This window comes from Cynocephalus volans, chromosome 6 (genome assembly GCF_027409185.1).
Source record: "Cynocephalus volans isolate mCynVol1 chromosome 6, mCynVol1.pri, whole genome shotgun sequence".
Taxonomy (NCBI): Eukaryota; Metazoa; Chordata; class Mammalia; order Dermoptera; family Cynocephalidae; genus Cynocephalus; species Cynocephalus volans.
Window position 1 is genome coordinate 9079998 of NC_084465.1, and position 15586 is coordinate 9095583.

Genomic DNA, 15586 nt, shown 5'->3' on the forward strand with positions numbered 1-15586 from the left:
GGTCAGTCCTATATAGGATCCGAACCCGCGGCGGGAGTGTCGCCGCGCTGCCAGCGCAGCACTCTACCAAGTGCGCCATGGGCTCGGCCCTAAAATCGTAAATTCTATAATTTTAGAGTTGGAAGAGACCTTACCATTTTGTTCACATTAGAACTGGGAAAATGAGATCTTCATAAATTAAGTAATTTGCCCCATATCAAGTAGAGAATGTTAAGCTAGGACCAGAATTGTCTTTAACTCCTACTATGGTGGTCTTCCCACTGTACCATTATTCACTGAGCATCCACTTGCCTAACTGCATGTGGAACCAAGAGGGATACAAAATAAAACATGGCCTCTGTTCTTGGGTAGCCTAATTTTCAGACCAGTTTCAAGATTTTACAGTAAACATTGGCTAAGCAACACAAAACTACATAGTTCAATGAGGTTTTATCAGATATTTTATTTGAAATGTGACCTGGCGATCTTTGAGAACATTACAGCTCACTGCATTTGAGGCTTCTCTCATTCGGGCTGTATCTATCTGCCTTTAATGGGTCGTTGGTCTTACCAGTGAAATAATTGTTTTGTTTTGAAGAGCCAGTTGAATTGGCCAAGTTGACAAAAGTCACTGTATATGTGTGTGTGTATTTATACAGATGATTGTGGCCAGAATTAAAGTAACTGGAGCAGAGCCAGAACAGGAAGAATAACACCCTGGAAAGTGACAGATGACTCCTTTTGCCAGATACATAAATAGCAGCTCCAGGTCCTTTATGCAAGGGATGATACACTCCGGCCTATGATAGTGCTTATAAAGTAGAAGTCTTTCAAGGAACCATGATACAAGCTCAACAGAGATCCTCTCTATGCTGGTAGTACCACAAATGCCACACTGCCCCACTGTTTCCCCACTCCCAATGGCTCTACCAGGCCCACAGATGCTGGTGCAGGAACCATACGAGCTTCACTCCTAACTCCAGCTGATGAACCAGGATGAGTATGTAACCCAAGGGAGTCCAATCCAAGCGTTGGCTGGAAACCTCTATGGCCTAGTATAGAAAGAGGAGCTGGACCAGATTCCCCACTGTACAGTCTCAACTAAGACAAACCAAGAGAATCAGAGCCACATGGTGTCATGGCACATAGAAACTTATGGGAACTGGGAGGAACAGAAAAGATAGAAAGAACAGGCGAAATCGAGGCAAAAGGAAATGACGGGCAAAAAGCTGAGACATCCAGCGATCATGTGCTTCTGCAGAGCAGCCTCCGATCTTGACACATTTCACTTCAAATGTAGCCCAGCCTTATGACCCCCCTCTCTTAAAGGTCCTGTAAAATCTCCTGATAGCTACCATACTGAACACCTTCTATGTATGGGGCTCTGTGCGAAAGAAACACTTTACCTAGGTTTTCTCTTAAGCCTTAACACCTCTGAGACATAGGTATCATTATCCATATTTTACAGGTAAGGAAACTAAGGATCAAGATGGTTAAATAGTATGAGTTACATTGTTTATGATGATGTCAGGACTTGAATCCAGGTCTGACTCCAGAGTGTTTGCTCTTAACCATTAAATTGTACTAACCCACATGATGTTTAGGCCCTAGGCACTTCTTGTCCCCACCCTATCCTCCCACCCATTTGACCTAATTTGAGTATCTAAATGCTTGTGAGAGCCTGAAACTTGCCAAAACAAATGGCCTCTGGGTATAAACCTTGCGAGAAGGGACCATCTCTTTGCTACAGATAACCAGAGTGAAGAGAAAAGGGTCAGAAGTATCTATCAAGCACACACAGCAGACATATCTGATGACATCAGAGGTCCTTGCATATGAGTGTTTTCTGAGAGGAAGACTTGCTTTACTCATTGCTACTGAGCAGTCCTCAGGCAGCTGCTGAGGATGGATTTGTTGTCTAAGAAGTTAAGACATGAAGGGTGGGGGTAGGGATGTCCTGCCCCTCCTCAGAGGAAATCTGAGCAGAAAAGGGATTTCCATCCCATTTGGAATGAATAAATAAAGGAACTCGGTTCTTTTTTTTTTTTTTTAATCAATGAGGCTTTTGTGGACTGAGACAGTGAACACTGGTTATTGCCTAACAAGCCACAGGGTCTGGTCCTGGTTGAGACAGGCATGGACACCCACCTCTCAAAAATGCTCCCAAAAGAAACCAAGCAGAGCCCCCCAACAGTTCTAGAGTCTGCAGAACTCTACAGACTTTATTAATGGAGAGGCAGGTTCTATAGAGTGCCGCACTAGTGAGGGTGCAGTTATTTCCAATATCAAACATCCAGCAGAAAAGGATCAGCTTTTTTTTTCTTTCACTTTCTAGACAATCAACTTCCATTTATTTTCACATCTGTGACTGAACCAGACGTCCATCCAGTGGTGACAATTAAGAACCTATTAAGCAAAAAGTGAATCTGGGTATAGTCAATACTTGGATCCACTCCAAGCAGGTGATGCCTATCCAGAGAGCAAACAGAGAAGAGCACATTTCTGGGGTTTCCTCTCTCCTATCTTGTCTGGTCATGACGACCAGTCCTCCGGTACTTCTTTAACCGCAGATAAATGCATGATTTCTCTCACGAGCACATGACGGGCAGTTTCTTTTCCACACACTGAAGCCTTTCTGTTGGACTTTATCTTTTCCTTTGATCCATTTTACTTATCCATTTTTGAATCTTAAGCAAACAACTCTCTTTAGAGCTGACCTGAGTCCTACCTGTTAGGAAATTGGCAGAGGTAATGGAGAACAGAATGTGCAATAGCTGGACTCTCCTCTCACTAGGGCTGAGGACAAGGGTAACACCTACTTCTATCTTTCTGGAGTGGCCTTACACATTTTTCACTCAGCTTTACAGCTTTTGCTTCATTGGTACTGAACTGTGTTCACTTTTTTGCCAAAGTTTAGGTCCCTGCTGGCTACAGTTCCTTGCAGAAGGGACTATGGGATTTATCTGCAGCATTTTAATCCACAGGTTGCTTTTATTAAAAAGCTCTGTGTCCTCGGTAAATCTCTGAGTAAAATAGAATTTCAGATGTTATCTAGTCCCACATTACACCTTGTATAGAAATCTGTTCTCCAGCACAACCTGGTAAATGCTTGAATCCATCCAGAAAAGGGAGCTCACCAACTAAAGATAGTACTTTGACACTTCTTTTTTTTTTTTTAAAAGATGACCGGTAAGGGGATCTTATAACCCTTGACTTGGTGTGGTCAGCACCACGCTCACCCAGTGAGCGAACCAGCCATCCGTATATGGGATCCGAACCCGGGGCCTTGGTGTTATCAGCACCGCACTCTCCCGAGTGAGCCACGGGCCGGCCCGACACTTCTTTTTCATTGGGGAAATCAAGGTACAAACCAGAGCTGAATCTCATACTCAGGTTCCTGGAGGGTCACCAATGAAGCCAGAAGCCCCAAATTTTCCCATGGCACGGGTCCAGATTTTGGCCAGAAAGCTCCTAATGTCAATATGCTGGGGTTCTGCCCATCATGCCTTGGTCTATGCCCTTGGGCTTTTTCATCTACAGACTGTAAGTCATGACAACAGACTAAGTCTCACACACATTTCTTATGTCTCCCATGGTCCCTGGTATTGTGAATGTCATGGAGCAGATATTCTATAAATGTGATTATCCTCAAGAGCAGCATGTTCAGACAGTGCCTTCCCAGGAGCAAAGCTAGCTAGGCTAATGCCTTTTCCTAGTGTAGTCATGCATAATCAGGCAGAGTAAAGATTGGGCTAGACGATAAGGAAAATTGGGTCCTTTCCTTATCAGTTGATCAAGCAAATGTCCCCAAAGAATGCAGGAACAAACAACTTTTCTGCCCAAGATGTAGGGCTTCTGCATTCTCTGACTTCTACCTCATGCTCCAAGCAAGCGTAAAACAACAAATCAAGCTGATTTCAGTCAAGTTTCAGCAAGAATTTCTCTGCTTTGATTTTGCTGTCTTATTTAGTTTTGCCTGGACAGAAGCCCACAACAGACAGGATTTTGGCAGGAGAAGAAATGTATCACAACATTTTTTTTCCTTTTTAATTTCTAGAGGCTCAGATTTTTCCTTTCAACGGCCTCATTTTGCAGATGGAAATTTGAGATCTGTAAAGGAAAAGGAACTTATACCCAGTTGCAAAGACACTTAGGAGAAGAACCAGGCTCAGATGCTCCCAGGTGATTGAGTGACTCCAAGAAAAGAACACATGGTAGCCAAAGTCCCTAAAAGCAAAAGAAGCAGAAACAGGCTGTCTGACTATGCATGGTGCTTAGCTCTCAGTGATCTGTCCATTGCCAATGGGTACAGCCAGATGGGGTGAGCATACACTCTGAGGGCTCAAGAAAGCTGCACGAGAACACTGTCAACATCTCACTACTGAGGAAATGACAGCCAAGAGCTCACTGGCACTTTCTGCAACTCCATAATGCCATGGAAAGTGTTGCTGACAATTGTCAAGAATAGCAGACATCAGGAATGGAAAAGCCAGCTTACTGGCTTGGAAAAGATAAGGAAGAATTATACGTAAATGACTGTAAAAACATGGTTCAGACACAAATTTTAGGCAGTTCTGTCATTGTTATGCCAGCTGTTTCTCTAGAATCTCTAGCTTTCAAAGCTGGGGATAAGAATACTGCTCCCAATTTTTAAACCAGGACCTTGGCAAAGGCTCCTGGCAGTTTAAATGCCAGTAAGAGCCTGAACACTTCAAATCAAGCTAGTAAAAGTTAAGACCTGTTCTCCCAGATTTCTTATTCACCCAATATTAAACAAAATGTATTAGAAGAATCAATCTAGAAACCAAGGAAGGCAGTCTTAAGTTATCATGTTTCAGGGAAAGGCAGCTACATAAGCGTGTGAACAGATCTCAGCTGGATTCGAAAGAGGCGGCAGTAACGTAAACAGTGGCATAAGCACTTTCAACAACCATCTTACCTATCAAAGAATTAATGAAAGGCTTTAGTTAAACATTCTCATGCCTCATGATGGGCTTCAAGCTTTGGAGACTCTTCCCACGTACCCGTGTCTACCTAGAGACACAATCTATAAACAATCCATTATCCTGTGATAACAGGATAACTGAAGGTCAAATCTTGCTTTTCAACCTCTCTGCAATATATAACCTGTGCTTTCGTAGTACCAGCAAAAAGATGGGGATGCTGGGCTCCTTTCCAGTTCTTTCTGGGCTTCAAAATGTGGTATTCTTATAATGTCGTTAAGTTCTGAAACACAAGCATGTCTTTAGTCAAGTGCATAGGACCTCGAATTCACTGACGTGCCACACAGTTATTACTGGGGGGCAGAGGAGCTCGTGGGCTTTCTCTTGGATGTTCTGCCCTGCTGTAGGTACAGATAGATATGAGGCCAGAGATTTACAAAACTCCCCCTCCACTCCCTTCCCCATACCACTGGTTGTTCTCTAGACCTTCAGTGTTAACACCTAAACCAGAAGTTTGGAGCCCAGTTAAGAGGGGGCCTGGTGGGTCAGGTGGCTGTCTGGATGGGTCACTATCACTCCCACAGCCTCCATTGTGGCCCGAACGCAGGTGGTCCTTGAGCGTCTGTTTGTAGCGGAAGCTTCTGCCGCAGAAAGAGCAGGGGTAGGGCCGCTCCCCGGTGTGGATGCGCTGGTGTTTCATGAGGTGGTGCTTGCGGATGAAGCTCTTGCCACAGTGCGGGCAGCTGAAGGGCCGCTCGCCCGTGTGCAGCCGCCGGTGGTTCAGCAGGTGCTCCTTGCGCATGAAGCTCTTACTGCAGTCCGTGCATGGGTAAGGACGCTCGCCTGTGTGGATCATCTGGTGGCGGATGAGGGCTGAGTGGCCGTTGAAGTCGATGCCACACTGAGGGCAGGAGAAAGGCCGCTCCTGCGCATGCCCCCGCTGGTGGAGCAGGAGGCTGATCTTCAGGCTGAAGCTCCTGCCGCACTGGGAACAGCGGAAGGGCCTCTCGCTTGCATGAGCTCGCCGGTGGCTGGTGAGTCGAGCCTGGTCGGCAAAGCGCTTGGGACAGTCAGGACAGGGGAAAGGGCGCTCAGTGCTGTTATGAACCCGCAGATGGTAGGTGAGTCTTGACGGGTGAGTAAAAGTCCTGGCACAGTGGGGGCAGGTGGGGGGTGTCTCACTGGCATGGTCCTGGGAGGTGCTGCTGAGGTTGGCCTGTGGAGGAAAGTGCTTAGGACACTGGGTACAGGGTATGGGGTGTTCACCTGCGTGGCTACATTGGTGGGTAAGCAACACGTCTTGGCTGAGGCTCTTGCCACAGTGGTGGCATGAGAACACTTGCTCCCCAACTGGAGGTGGAAGTGGGTAGCTACCCAACTGAGTAAGAGTCACTTGTCCCTCAGAGGCTTCAGGCAGGTCAGTGGCTGGACGTCCAAAAGGTGTCATGGATGCAGACTGCTGGCTCTTGAAAGCCACATCTGAAAAAGCGTTCTTTGCTGCTGCTGCTGCTGTTGTTGGAGATGAGAAGGTGACTGGAACCTCAGGACACAATGAGGCTCTAGCAAGGCCTTCAGCTTTGATAACAAGCTCTTCATCTGAAAGAAAGGACTCAAGCGTTAAACCTATCAACAACTGTCTCTCTAGCAACTACTCCCATGTACTCCTACCAAGCTCTGACAGATCGCTGGAAGCCCTTAATTGGCTCAGGTAAGAAACTCAGGTGTCTGCAGTCCCTGTGGCAAATCGCAGAGAATTTTCTAGTGTACCTCTCATGCTCCCTGTTTGGAAAAGGAAAAACCTTGTCATTCCTCTTCTTGACACTACTGTCATTAAGTCTCACCTCTGCTCAAAAACGTTCTCTGTTCCCTGTTGTGACAAAGCCTAAACATATTTATCTGCTCTTATTTTACCCTATTCTACCAGATAAATCCTTCACTATAGTCAGCAGTCTCTTTACTGTCCCTGAAAATAAAGTACACATTTCTGCTTCCGCATCTTTGCTCATTCTGTCCTCCCTTTTGTAGAATAACTCCCTTATCTCCCATCTTACCAAATCATACCCAGCCATATCACACCAATCTTCGGAGGCCCAATTTTGGCTTCACATCTTTCTTTATTTTTATTTTATTTATTTATTTATTTATTGTCTTTTTGTGACTGGTAAGGGGATCACAAACCTTGGCTCGGTGCCGTCTGCACCGCACTCAGCCAGTGAGCGCACCGGCCATTCCTATATAGGATCCGAACCCACGGCGGGAGCACCGCTGCGCTTCCAAGCACTGCACTCTCCCGAGTGCACCACGGGGCTGGCCACATCTTTCTTTAGGTATGATCTAAATACCTAAACTAAAACTGCATGCTGCTCAAACTTCACATTCCTTTTATATGTCATCCATCCCACTCACCCTTGACACTTAACAAGAGGCATGCCTAGTGTTGATATGTCTCCAATGTATGTCTCCTGAAGAGCAGAAACTGTCTTATTTTTCATTTGTATTTCCCAGAGTCTACAAGAACACAGGGCATAGAAGATATTAAGAAACAGACTGCATTAAGTTGCATAAAGGATTGAGTCCCTTCTGACCTTCAGATTCTCTTCTATAATTTAAATGGCAAAATACAGATGGTGCTAAGTATCTCAGAAGGAAGATACTTCTGTTTCTTCTCCTGTCATCATTTTTTCTTTCACTGAGGGAGAGCTCTAACATTCCCATTCGTGCCTCTCTGGTGACATCTTTGTCTCCACTGCTTGTCTCCCCCTACCCCCACTACTCCCCAATTTTTTTCTGCTTTCTACATGATCTTCAAATGTTCATCTGTCTTTCTCCATCTCATACTTTCAGCCAATCTGTATGCACTTATTTTTCTTCCTTTGACCATTCTAATTTGTCTTTGCACTTAAGAGTGCTTTCTCACTTAAAATTTATCTTAGTGAACTTTTGCTTTCATTTCTAACTTATTTGAGCATGTATTTATTTCTTTTCCTCATTGTTTTCCCACTTCCATGCCTCTACAACCCCAGGTCATCCTGGGTTTCTTCACCCAGTCCTGGCATGAGTAGGATCTGGACATGAACCTCTCTTTGGTTTATCACTCACCAGCATAGGTGCTTTTGTATATATCACTCTCCTTGGACTCCTGTGGGACCCCAACTTGAGGCTCTTCCTCTTGTTTAATCCAAGACAGAATATCTGATGTTGAAATACCAGGCTCTATTTGTGGGGGGAAAAAGAGTATGGGCTTCAGGGACTTGAATCAAAAGGTAAAATAATCATGTTGGCTTGTTAAACACTACATTTTGCTCAAATATTTGTTTCTAACTAACAGTAACAACTAAACTGAACCAGCCTTTTAAAAAATACATACAAACTCTAGAGAACCCATTCAAAATGAAACCAAATTTATGTATTTTTATGTGATAATATACTCAACTTGATTCTCTATTTTCAATGAGCCCATTTAAAAACAAATTACAATTTTTATTTGATAACACCCTGAAATAATCTAGAATCAATAGTACCTTTCACTCTGTTAGCACTCTTAACATTCAAAATATTTTCCCTTTTTTTCTCACTGCTTGTTTATAAAATAATGAAACGGGGAATATTTTCTCTAAGTAGAGAGGTCTACACAGGTTAAATAAACTGCTAATAAGGAAGCATTGACAGTGAAATGCCAAATTATCAAAGATTTGTTTTAAAATACACCAGAAAAAAAGCAAAACAAACAAGACTGACTAAAAGAGTTTTTTGTTTTCTTAAATGCCAATTAAAAAACAGATACATTTCCAGAATTACAAAGTGAGGTCAGTTTAAATACAGAATCTTACTCTTCAGAAACATACTTTTCAGATTCCCAATTCTGGGCTCTTTCCAAGAGAGCATATTGCCTTTGCCTATTAAATGATGCAGGTCATTGTTTCCTGAACCCTGGGTGGGGCAAGAATAGTATGCACAAGTCCTTCAGGTCTTTTTTTTGTAAAAGATGGATCTTAACCCTTGACTTGGAGTTGTCAGCACCATGTTCTCCCAAGTGAGCTAATCGGCCATCCCTATATAGGGATCCAAACCCATGGCTTTGGTGTTATCAGTACCACACTCTCCCAAGTGAGCTATGGGACGGCCCTTTTCAGGTCTTGGGGACTTTTTTTAAAGAAAAAAAAAGCATAACCTCCAAAGGTTTTACAAACAACATGTATCACTTGGTCAGAAACAGCTGTGCTTGCTATTCCAATCTAGGCCGATATGGCTTTTTTTGGCCTAGAAGGATAAGCTGGCAAGCTGACAAAGTCCACAGAATAAATTTAAGCTCTCTATAGTTATTTCTCAAAAAAACCTTGTAGGCAGGTTATGGTTTTATTCCTAGCAAATGAACAGAACTCATTGTTTTGCCCAGTGCCTTTTAAATCAGAGACCACAGAAACCTAAAGGTGTGCCCGAAGCAGAATTAGGAGGGTGGATAAGACTAAAGCCCAAAAGACTGTCACATTATGTGGACAGAGAGGGAAAATACAGATTTCAGCACATGTGGAGGTTGCCTTTCCAACTTTGTATTTTGAGCTACAAGCAAGGCTGAAGTGTATTAAACACGGTGCAACCTTATCTTTGTTCTCTTCCAGATTTTATACACACACATATGTATAAAGAAAAAGACAGAGGGGAAAGACTGAGTATATGGAAGAGGATCTCCTGACATACAGAGGATAAACTTTCTGTTCATCAAAAATATGACCTTTAGGGCCGGCCCGTGGCTCACTCGGGAGAGTGCGGTGCTGATAACACCAAGGCCACGGGTTCGGATCCTCTATAGGGATGGCTGGTGCGCTCACTGGCTGAGCATGGTGCTGACAACACCAAGCCAAGGGTTAAGATCCCCTTACCAGTCATCTTTTAAAAAAAAAAAAAAAAAAAAATATATGACCTTTAAAATACTTACCTGCTTCTATTTAACAAATTCTGAATGAGTTAGTGCTCTAGAAACCTCCAATGTGATTCAAGTGTTTTGACCTTTTGTTCTTGTTGATCATTGTGAATCCATAGAACATTACATTTTCATTTGTTACAATCCATTACAGTCATTGTTCTTTTTAATTTAATGCTTAAATTGTCCCTTCTCTGGCCAGTGGGAACCCCTGCAGATCAGCTCCATGCCCTTTTCACACAACCCCAGACATCTAGTTTCCTTCATTTCTGGTATGACAAACCATCCAAGGCTCATCTTGTATATTTCCTGCCCTAGGCTCACATTCAATGATCTGAGAAATGGGATTTATGATCAGGCTGCTAATCACTAATCAGTTAACCTTGCTTCTAGGTCTTTTCAATGGACAAAGCTATAAAATACATACTTCTTAGAAAAAGGGAAGTGTCATGAGTTTATATTAATGTTTCTGATTCATATTTAAGATTACAGGGTTTAAATTAAATCCTTTTATTTTACAGTTGTATCTTTTCTCTTTCCCTAAAATCTTGGTTCCTAGTAACATTAACATAATCTTCCCTTTCTGTGAATACATGTTTCAAAACAATTTCGATATTATTAGCAAAAATATGAACTGAAAGATTTTTCTATGGTTCTTTGGTCTTTAGGATATATCCCACTAGGGATATACAGTTAAAATATGTTTTAAAGTCATTCAAATAAGCCTTCTTTATGTATTTATGTCACCAACCGGATATAAAGTTTAGTTGTTTTGGTATGTGTTTGGTTTGTTCAATATAATTTTTTTTTAAATTATGTAAAATATTTATAGGCTTCCAAAATCGAAACTATAAAAATAAGGTACATTCAGAGAGTTTAGCTTCCATTTATTCACTCCTCTCCCTGTATAGGTAACTATTCCTACTGGTTTTTGTCTTAATCTTCATTGTTTCTTTGTGAAAATATAAGCAAATATGTACATAGTTATATTTTCCCTCTTTAACATAATGTGGCATATTATACAAACTATTCCTTTTTTTATTTTTAAAGAACTGGTAAGGGGATCTTAACCCCTGATTTGGTGTTGTGACCACCACGCTCTCCCAAATGAGATAACCGACCATCCCTATATAGGATCTCAACCCGTTGCCTTGGTGTTATCAGCACCACACTCTCCCGAGTGAGCCATGGGCCAGCCCCTCTACACAAACTATTCTATACCTTGGCTTTTCACTTACTATATTCTGGAGATCTCTCTATAGCAGTACATAGAGATCTTTCTCATTCCTTTTCATAGCTGTACTATGTAGCTGTTCCACTGTTGATTCAAGAGTCCTCAACTGATGGGCATTTGAATTCTTTTCCAGTCTTTTGATACAATATTTGTTAGCAGCCAACCATAAAAGCTATGGAAAACTAAAAAATAAACCAGTTCTCCAGAAACGTGAGCAGCTGTTGTTACTAGAATCCACTGGCTAAGTATGTCTTCACTGAACCTGGGAAAACCCAAGAAACTAACCCTTCTTGAACGGTGATCCTAAAAGTCTAAAAGTTCCTCTGGATTATGTAACTAGATTGATAAAACTAAATAAACATTGATTTTATTAAATAATTGGTTCTCAAATCACTACTATCATAGGATGCATAGAATAATGTACTGTCTGCTACAATTTGGTGAGAGTGGTGGAAATGTATAACATGAAGACCCTGTGGAAGTGAAATAAAAGGGGCAGGAGAACTCCAGCACCAGGATGACCTAATACAGACACCTATTTGGTGATAGCATGGCAACTGCTGGCCAGGTCACCACAATGGCACTCAAAACATATTCCACACAGGCCAGAGGACTCCCGACAAATAAAGAGACACAAAATGAAAAATCATTGGTTTATGCAAGCAGCTTGCTTTGGAGAAAGCCAGAGAATAAAGAAAAGTGGAATACTGATCAGGCATGAGAAACTGGATAAATGCTAAGGTTTTAAGTTTGAGAGTGGTTAAAAATAGAAAGGCTGATCACAAGAAAATATAAAATTTTAATTTCTATATTGGTTAAATGTTATTTTAAGTATGAATAAGTCTGATTTTGAGTGTGTCTGAAACAGATATGGACTCCTGTTTTCTGAAGAGAAGCTGGAAACTTGAGGTTCTCAGATTTGTGCAAAGGCATTATAAAGTAATTGAATTAAAATTGGTGTTGAGATCTGACTTCTTAAGCAGACAAAAACACTTGAGACATGAAATTATCATTGGTAAAAATACAGACACTTTTTGGGAACCTTTTTGTAAAACAGCTTGTGAGACTGTGATACAGCCAGGTGAATCTGTTAAGTACTGGTGTAATAAATTAGAATCTCTAAGTTTTGATGACCGTTGTTCTCAAATAGATCAAACTAGTCTTAAGGCAGATAAATGAAAGAATTATCATAAATTAGGATATGCCTTAACCACTTACTTTCTTTAGGAAAAGATGACCTTGCTGGACTAAAGTGAACAGAGGTAAACATGGGATAAGGACAATGCACCTGGAACAATGATGTTGAAAGATTTCTCCCCAGGACTATGAGTTTTGTTTGTTTGTTTTGTTTTTTATTTCTGACCGGTGAGGGGATCTTATCCCTTGACTTGGTGTTGTCAGCACCACGCTCTCCCAAGTGAGCTGACCGGCCAGCCCTATATGGGATCCAAACCCGGGGTCTTGGTGTTATCAGCACCGCACTCTCCCGAGTGAGCCACAGGGCGGGCCAGGACTGTGAGTTTCATTTTATTTTATTTTATTTTATTTTTTTTGTCTTTTTTTCGTGACCGGCACTCAGTGAGTGCACCGGCCAGTCCTATATAGGATCTGAACCCGCGGCGGGAGCATCGCCGCGCTCCCAGCGCCGCACTCTCCCGAGTGCGCCACGGGCTCGGCCCAGGACTGTGAGTTTTAAAAGTGAATTTATTTCCTTTGGGTTATTCTAGAATCTTGGCTTGAGTCATGGCTTCTGAACTCGAGCTAGATAATGGCCTTTCAGTAATTATTCCACCTGAACTTCTTGGGTAAAGTTTCTCTCCAACGAATTCTAAAAAATTGGAGTTCAAGATTAAAACCACCAGTGACCAAATAATACCCCTTCCACCTCCCCACCCCCAACACACTTGGTCTATAGTGTGGCCCTAGTAACATACTTAAAGAATTTCAGAAAATTTCCAGTTTATATTTTCCTGTATTCTCCCACTCATTGCTATTCTCTACTAATTGTAGGAGATTTTATCTAAGACATGAGTCGTCAATGACTGCTCCCTAGGAGGATATTATAATTTCTCTTTTCCTTCATTGGGTTCAGAAGATGCTGATGGAGACAGACTAAAATTAATTCCAAAATATTTGGACATAAAAAGAAGTGGTGCTGGGCCGGCCCGTGGCTCACTTGGCAGAGTGTGGTGCTGATAACACCAAGGCTATGGGTTCGGATCCCATATAGGGATGGCCAGTTTGTTCACTGGCTGAGCGTGGTGCTGACAACACCAAGTCAAGGGTTGAGATCCCCTTACCGGTCATCTTTAAAAAAAAAAAAAAAAAAAAAAAAGTGGTGCTACACAGTACCATTACTATCACCAAATATATTCTACCTGTATGTTTTCATCTAATTATAATGCATAATAATTCTGCCTAAAGTTCTATATGGAATGATACAGTAATAAATCATGAGCTTTATTTTATTAGAAATATGAATAAAATCCAAATGTATTTTAGAAAATTAACATTTCTAAAAGTACATCAATATTCTCATATAAACACATTGGTCTAACAAATTACATGGAATATTAAAATTGATTTTAAGAAAGATGATGTTAGAGAACAGAGAAGCTGCTTGCTCAAAAAGAAAAAAATAATAAATTTTTTAAATATTAGAACAGTATGGGCCGGCCCGTGGCTCACTCGGGAGAGTGCGGTGCTGATAACACCAAGGCCCCGGGTTCGGATCCCATATACGGATGGCCGGTTCGCTCACTGGCTGAGCGTGGTGCTGACAACACCAAGTCAAGGGTTAAGATCCCCTTACTGGTCATCTTTAAAAAAAAAAAAAAAAAAAAAAAAAAAAATATATATATATATATATATATATATATATTAGAACAGTATGAAAAAAGGTTTTAAACAAAGTGAAATTGAGGATAATCTATCAAAAAGATATTTTAAAAATTTTGTCACTAAAGTGCCAATCATTTATATCCCCCACCCAGCATTCGTGTGGAATAATCTTTTACACACCTTAATGACCAGATAGTGGTTAAATGCTTTTGCTCCACTGAAAGGAACCAGGGCTCTTTAACATGTTAGGAGAAGGAAAATTCAAAATAGGCCTGAGACTGCCTGTCCTTAGAAGGGCTTGCTTGCAGGTTTGGCCCTTAGCTGGCAAACCGTTACTTACACTAATACAAAACTTTCCCTAAATGGTAAGAGTGGCTCACTGTGCCTGAACTATTTGTCAAACAGTGTGGTTTATGCTGAACACCTGGCTTTCCTTCTGGGAGTCTAAAATTTGGGTACATGCTAGGCAGAGGGTGTCTATGTGACCAGCCCCTGATAAAAACCTTGGGCACTGAGTCTCTAAAGAGCTTTTCTGGTAGATAACATTTTGTATGTGTTGTCATAACGCATTGCAGGGGGGATTAAGTGTGTCCTGTGAGACTCCACTGGGAGAGGACTCTGAGAAGCCTACCCCTGGCTTCCTGCATACCTCACCCTGTGCATCTTTTCCCTTTGCTGATACTGCTTTGTATCATTTCATTGTAATACTTCTTAGCCATTAGTACGAGTATATGCTGAGTCCTGCGACACCTCGTAGCAAATCACCAAACGTGGGAGTGGTCTTGAGGACCCCCAACATAGCCAGGAATGTATTTTTTCTAAGAAAACAAGTACTGAGGCACTGTTGGAAGGATACCGGAGGCAGTTTAAAAGTATTTTCACTTTCCAACTTGACAATTCGAGCAACCAAAAGAAAATAATTGAATTAAAAGAACTAATAAAAAGTCATGAATATAGAGTTAACCCTAAAAGGAGGAAAATATAAAGGGTTCTAATGGAGAGACACCTATGAGGTTTTTTTAAATGCTATATATTGATCAGCCCAAGTTATATGAACTCTATTCTCAAATTCCAGTAAATATCTAGGTTGATAATCACCAATGGAAGCTAAAATGGAAAAATTAAACCAGAGTGTTAAATAAATTGAACACTTGCATTGTTTGTTAATTTTCAGTAAAAATGTATTAAAGTCTATAGGCTGAGTACCCAGAAATGGAGTTTTAAAAACCGAGGTAAAAATGAATTGAGGAGAGGGCCGGCCTGTGGCTTACTTGGGAGAGTGTGGTGCTGATGACAACAAAGCCATGGGTTCAGATCCCTATATAGGGATGGCCGGTTAGCTCACTTGGGAGAGCATGGTGCTGACAACACCAAGATAAGGGTTAAGATCCCCTTACCGGTCATCTTTAAAAAAAAAAAAAAAAAAAAAGAATTGAGATGGCAGCTAAATGAAACTTTGACACATCATTATAAAACTAAATTATCTTTTTCACTCATCCCCCAAAATAAAATGATATACTCATTTATATTTGCTCAGGGTTATGTCAGGTAACTAGTAATACAGACCAAAGAGATATTTCCAATAATAAATCTTTTTGTAATAAAGTCACCCATTGTTATTGGTGATTTTTTTTAACCTCATTACTTATATCCATGATATAGATTAAT

The 15586-nt window shown here is 41.4% G+C and overlaps 1 protein-coding gene across 1 annotated transcript in view; it reads right to left on the reverse strand.

Moving 5' to 3' along the window:
• Positions 1 to 417: 417 nt before the first annotated feature.
• ZNF398 (zinc finger protein 398) overlaps positions 418 to 15586 on the reverse strand; it is a 33543-nt gene continuing 18374 nt past the window's right edge. The window contains exons 5-6 of the mRNA XM_063099170.1: positions 8022 to 8135; positions 418 to 6518 (exon numbers count right to left, since the gene is read on the reverse strand). Of these exons, the coding sequence (XP_062955240.1) occupies positions 5356 to 6518; positions 8022 to 8135 (1277 nt within the window). The 3' untranslated portion in view covers positions 418 to 5355. The remainder of the gene's footprint in view (positions 6519 to 8021; positions 8136 to 15586) is intronic.